This window comes from Aythya ferina (genome assembly GCF_964211825.1).
Source record: "Aythya ferina genome assembly, chromosome: 19".
NCBI classification, from domain to species: Eukaryota; Metazoa; Chordata; class Aves; order Anseriformes; family Anatidae; genus Aythya; species Aythya ferina.
In genome coordinates this window covers 8,103,967-8,108,087 of record NC_140309.1, presented here as the reverse complement: position 1 = coordinate 8,108,087, position 4,121 = coordinate 8,103,967, and the positions used below count along the sequence as shown (strand labels likewise).

Below are 4,121 nucleotides of genomic sequence, written 5' to 3'. Positions count from 1 at the left end.
GGCGGGCGGAGCGGCGCCACTTCCGCTTCCGCCGGAAGCGGCAGTGGGGATGGGGCCGGAGGTGGTGGCGGCGGCGGCGGCTGCGGGCAGGGCCCCGCTCCCGGGGCCGGCCCCGCTCCCGATCCCGATCGTGGCGCTGGTGCTGGCGCTGGGCGCGGCCGTTAACGGGGCAGGAGGAGGAGGCGGGCCGGGCCCCGTTACGTGCGGTTCGGTGGTGAAGCTGCTCAACGTGCGGCACAACGTGCGCCTGCACTCGCACGACGTCCGCTACGGCTCCGGTAACGGCCCCGCTACCGGCCGCCACCCCCCTCCCGGGCGTTATTTACCTGCTTATTAATTTATTTCTTCATTTTTTTTATTTTTTTTGTCTCCCGTAGGCAGCGGGCAGCAGTCGGTGACCGGCGTGGCGGCGGCGGACGATGGTAACAGCTACTGGCGGGTGCGGGGCCGCACGGCTGCCGTGTGCGAGCGGGGCCGGCCCGTGCGGTGCGGCCAGGCCATCCGCCTCACGCACCTCGGCACCGGCCGCAACCTCCACAGCCACCGTTTTGCCTCCCCGCTCTCCGGGAACCAGGTACCGGGCACGGCCCCTGTGGCCCTTAACCCCGACCGGGCTCCTCTTGTTCCCTAGGACCAGCCCCTGCCCTTACCGGGACCCCATCGGGTCCTTACCGGGTCCCTGTAGGGTCCCCAACAGGTCCCCGGTGTTGCTGTCCCCATCCTTCCCAGCTACACCTTGTCCCCCAGCCCCTGCCAAGCCCCCTTGTCCCCCTCAGCCCCATTTTTCCATAGCCCCATTATCCCCTTTTCCCCCTCAGACCTATTTTCCCTTGGCCCATTATCTCCTCTGCCCCATTCTCAGCCCCAATCCCACTCTCTGCCCCCCGTTTCATGCCAGCCCCCCCACCCAGCAGCCAGCAGGACCATCCCCACTACGGCAAGCTGCATCCCCTGGGGCACCCAGGCTTTGCTGTGCCCCCTACAAGCCCTGGGGCACCCGAGCTTTTACTTTGGGGAACAAACTTCTAACAAACCAGCACCCAAATGTGCACTCCTTAACCCTGACACCCCTGCAGAGCCATCCGTGTGGGTGCTCCCCCTCTGACACCCCCATTTCCCCCTCCCCACCGTGCCACAAAGCTCCGAGCCCCCCCAAAACGAGCTCCTTTTCCCCTCTCCCCACGTAACCGGGTCCTTGCTGCTGCCACCGCAGGAGGTGAGCGCCTTCGGGGAGGACGGCGAGGGCGACTACCTGGACGACTGGACGGTGCTGTGCAGCGGGACCTACTGGGCGCGGGACAGCGAGGTGCGCTTCCAGCACGCCTCCACCGACGTCTTCCTGGCGGTGACGGGCGAGCAGTACGGGCGGCCCATCCACGGGCAGAAGGAGGTGCACGGCGCCGCCGCCTCCAGCCAGCACAACTACTGGAAAGTCATGGAGGGCGTCTTCATGCAGCCCGGCGAGGTTTTCAAAGCGGAGCGCTACCACGCCGAGCTGTGACCGACACAGACTGACGGGCCCCGGGCCCCGCGCGGGTCTGGCGCGCACCAAAAAGTGGAGCCCGACGTCCCAAACGAAGCACGGAGTTAATAGTTCTCTTGTTCTGAATTTCACACGGCGTTAATAATTCCGTTATTCTGAATTTGACACCAAGCAGAGCTCAGTGTCTGGCATTCGATGCAAAGCAGAGCCCCGCAGCGTGAACCCAACACCAAACAGATCCCAAATGCAGCCCCAAACTGATCCCAGTGTCCCAAATCCAATGCAAAACACATCCCTGTGTCCTGAACAAAGTTGATCCCAAAGTTGATCCCTCATGAAGTCCAGATCCTAAAGTCCAGATGAGACACGAAGCAGAGCTCCCTATGTAGAATCTGACTGGAAGCAGATCCCAGTGCCCCACATCCAACCCAACACAGATCACAAACCCCAAACCGGATCACAGAGCCCCAAATTCAGCTCAGCTCAGATCCCAGTGCCCCAAACACAACGCAGAACCCAGTGCCCCAAATCCAACTCACACCAGCTCCCAGGGTCCAGATTGGACGCAAGCTGGTACCCCAAATCCAACTCAGACTGGATCCTGGTGCCCCAAACCACATTCAAACCGGATTCCGGTGCCCCAAACCAGATTCAAATCAGATTCTGGTGCCCCAAATCCAACTCAAACCGGATCCCAGCACCCTAAATCTGACTCAAACCATACCCCAGCCCCCCAAATCTGCCCAGAACTATGCTGGACTCCCCACCCCTATCAACCCCACTCCTCTCCACCCCGATTCCTCTCCCTGTGTCCCGCTGCTGGGCCGGGGGCCAGGAAGGAGCTGTGTGCCCGTGGCGTGCTGCTTCCTGAGCACGGGGGGACCGGGGGAATTCGGGGGAAACCGGGGGGAACCAGGAGGAACCGGGAGAAGTTGGAAGGGACTGGGGGGTACCGAGGGGAACTGGAAGAAAGGGAGGGAAGTGGGGGGAGCCGGGGGGAAAGGGGGAACCGGGAGAAATCGGGGGAACCGGGGGGGGGAAGGGGGAACCGGGGAGAAAGGGGGGGAACTGGGAGGAACCGGAGGGTGCTGGGGAGAACCGGAGGAAAGAGGGGAGAGGAGGGGAACCGGGGGAGATGGGGGGAACCGGGGGAGATGGGGGGAACCGGGGGGGATGAGAGGAACCGGGGGGGATGGGGGAAACCGGGAGGAACCGGGAAAAAGGGAGAGAACCGGGGGAAACCGGGGGGACCGGGAGAAAAGGGGGGAATCGGGAGAACCAGGGGGGCCCGGGGGGTCGGAGGAGACCCGGGGGGGAACAAGGAGAAGGAGAAAAACCGGGAGAAACCGGGAAAAAAGGGAGGGGACCGGGGGGGGGACCGGGGGGACCGGCAGCGTGGGGGGGGGGCGGAGGCGCCGCTCAACTCCGGGAAAGGCCCCGCCCCCCGGGGGGTTGGCCACGCCCCCTCCAGCCGCTTGACCACGCCCCCTTCGTTGGCCACGCCCCTCTCGGCCGTCACTGCCCCACCGGCTCCGCGGGCGCTGCTGGGAGGGCGGCGGGGCCCGGGGGGAGGGGGGGGCGTCCGTCATGGCGGCGGGGGGCCCGGGGGGTTCGGGGGGCCCGGGGCTGCCCCTGCCGCTCCCCGGCATCGCCCTGCTCGCCATCGCCATCGGCCTGCTGCTCGCCGCGCTGCTGGCGCGGTCAGGGCCACGGGGAAAGGGGGAAATGGGAGGGGTTGGGGGGTCCTGGGGGGGTTCCGAGGGGGTGAGGGGGGTCCTGAGGGGTGTGGGAGGGGAGGGGAAGGGGTGAGGGGGGTGTAAGGGGGATCCTGGTGGGTGTAAGGGGGTCCTGGGGGTATGAGGGGGTCCTGGGGGTATGAGGGGGGGTCCTGGGGGTATGAGGGGGGGTCCTGAGGGGTGTAAGGGGTCTTCAGGGGGGTGAGGAGGGGTCTTTGGGGGCTGGGGAGGGGTCCTGAAGGGGTCCTGGGCGGGTTGAGGGGGTCCTGGGGGCGGTGAGGGGGACTTGGAGGGGTTAAGGGGGGTCCTGAGGTGGGTAAGGGGTCTTCAGGGGGGTGAAGAGGGGTCTTTGAGGGCTGAGGGGGGGGTTCTGAGGGGGTGAGGGGGTCCTCGGGGGGTCCTGAGGGGTGTCGGGGGGTTTCTTTCTGGTTCTGGGGGGGTCTTGGGCTCCTGGAAGGGTGTAAAGGGGGTGTAGGGTTTGGGGGAGTGGGAGAGGGGTAGGGGAATATGGGGGGGGGCTCAAAGGTTTGGGTTTGGGGGGCTGGGCGTGTAGGGGGGCTATGGGTTGAGGTATGAGGGGGGGACAGGAATATTGGGGCTTCTGGGGGGTCCCACAGACCTAGGCGCCAGGTCAAGGGGGGCTGGGGGCTGGCTGTGGGGATTCGGGGGGGGCTCGGAGGGGTCGATGCGGGGTGGTCCCGAGGGGCAGGGGGCTGACCCCATCCCTCTGTGTCCCTGCAGGTGGCTGCTGTGCCGCCTGGCCGTCAGCTGGTGCCGCCAGAAGCTGCGGGCAGAGCTGAAGATCGGCTCCTTCGGCTTCTTCTGGGCCCAGAACATCAGCCTCAAGTTCCAGCAGAAGCAGCAGACGGTGGTGGGTGCCCCCGGAGAGGGGGTCCCGGGGT

General features: G+C 66.1%; 1 protein-coding gene across 1 annotated transcript; it reads left to right on the top strand.

The window, feature by feature from the left end:
* The first annotated feature begins 26 nt into the window (after positions 1-26).
* Positions 27-1,654, top strand: SDF2 (stromal cell derived factor 2). The gene is made up of 3 exons (XM_084493213.1): positions 27-278; positions 378-574; positions 1,214-1,654. Exons 1-3 carry the CDS (start codon positions 50-52, stop codon positions 1,499-1,501), a joined length of 714 nt encoding a protein of 237 aa, XP_084349339.1. The 5' UTR covers positions 27-49; the 3' UTR covers positions 1,502-1,654.
* Positions 1,655-4,121: the final 2,467 nt, after the last annotated feature.

Bases quoted from the DNA above. Each gene is read 5' to 3' on its own strand.
- SDF2 (XM_084493213.1), top strand. From the start codon at position 50: ATGGGGCCGGAGGTGGTGGCGGCGGCGGCGGCTGCGGGCAGGGCCCCG. The intron at 279-377 runs GTAACGGCCCCG...TGTCTCCCGTAG, and splicing joins CGACGTCCGCTACGGCTCCG to GCAGCGGGCAGCAGTCGGTG. The intron at 575-1,213 runs GTACCGGGCACG...CTGCCACCGCAG, and splicing joins CCCCGCTCTCCGGGAACCAG to GAGGTGAGCGCCTTCGGGGA.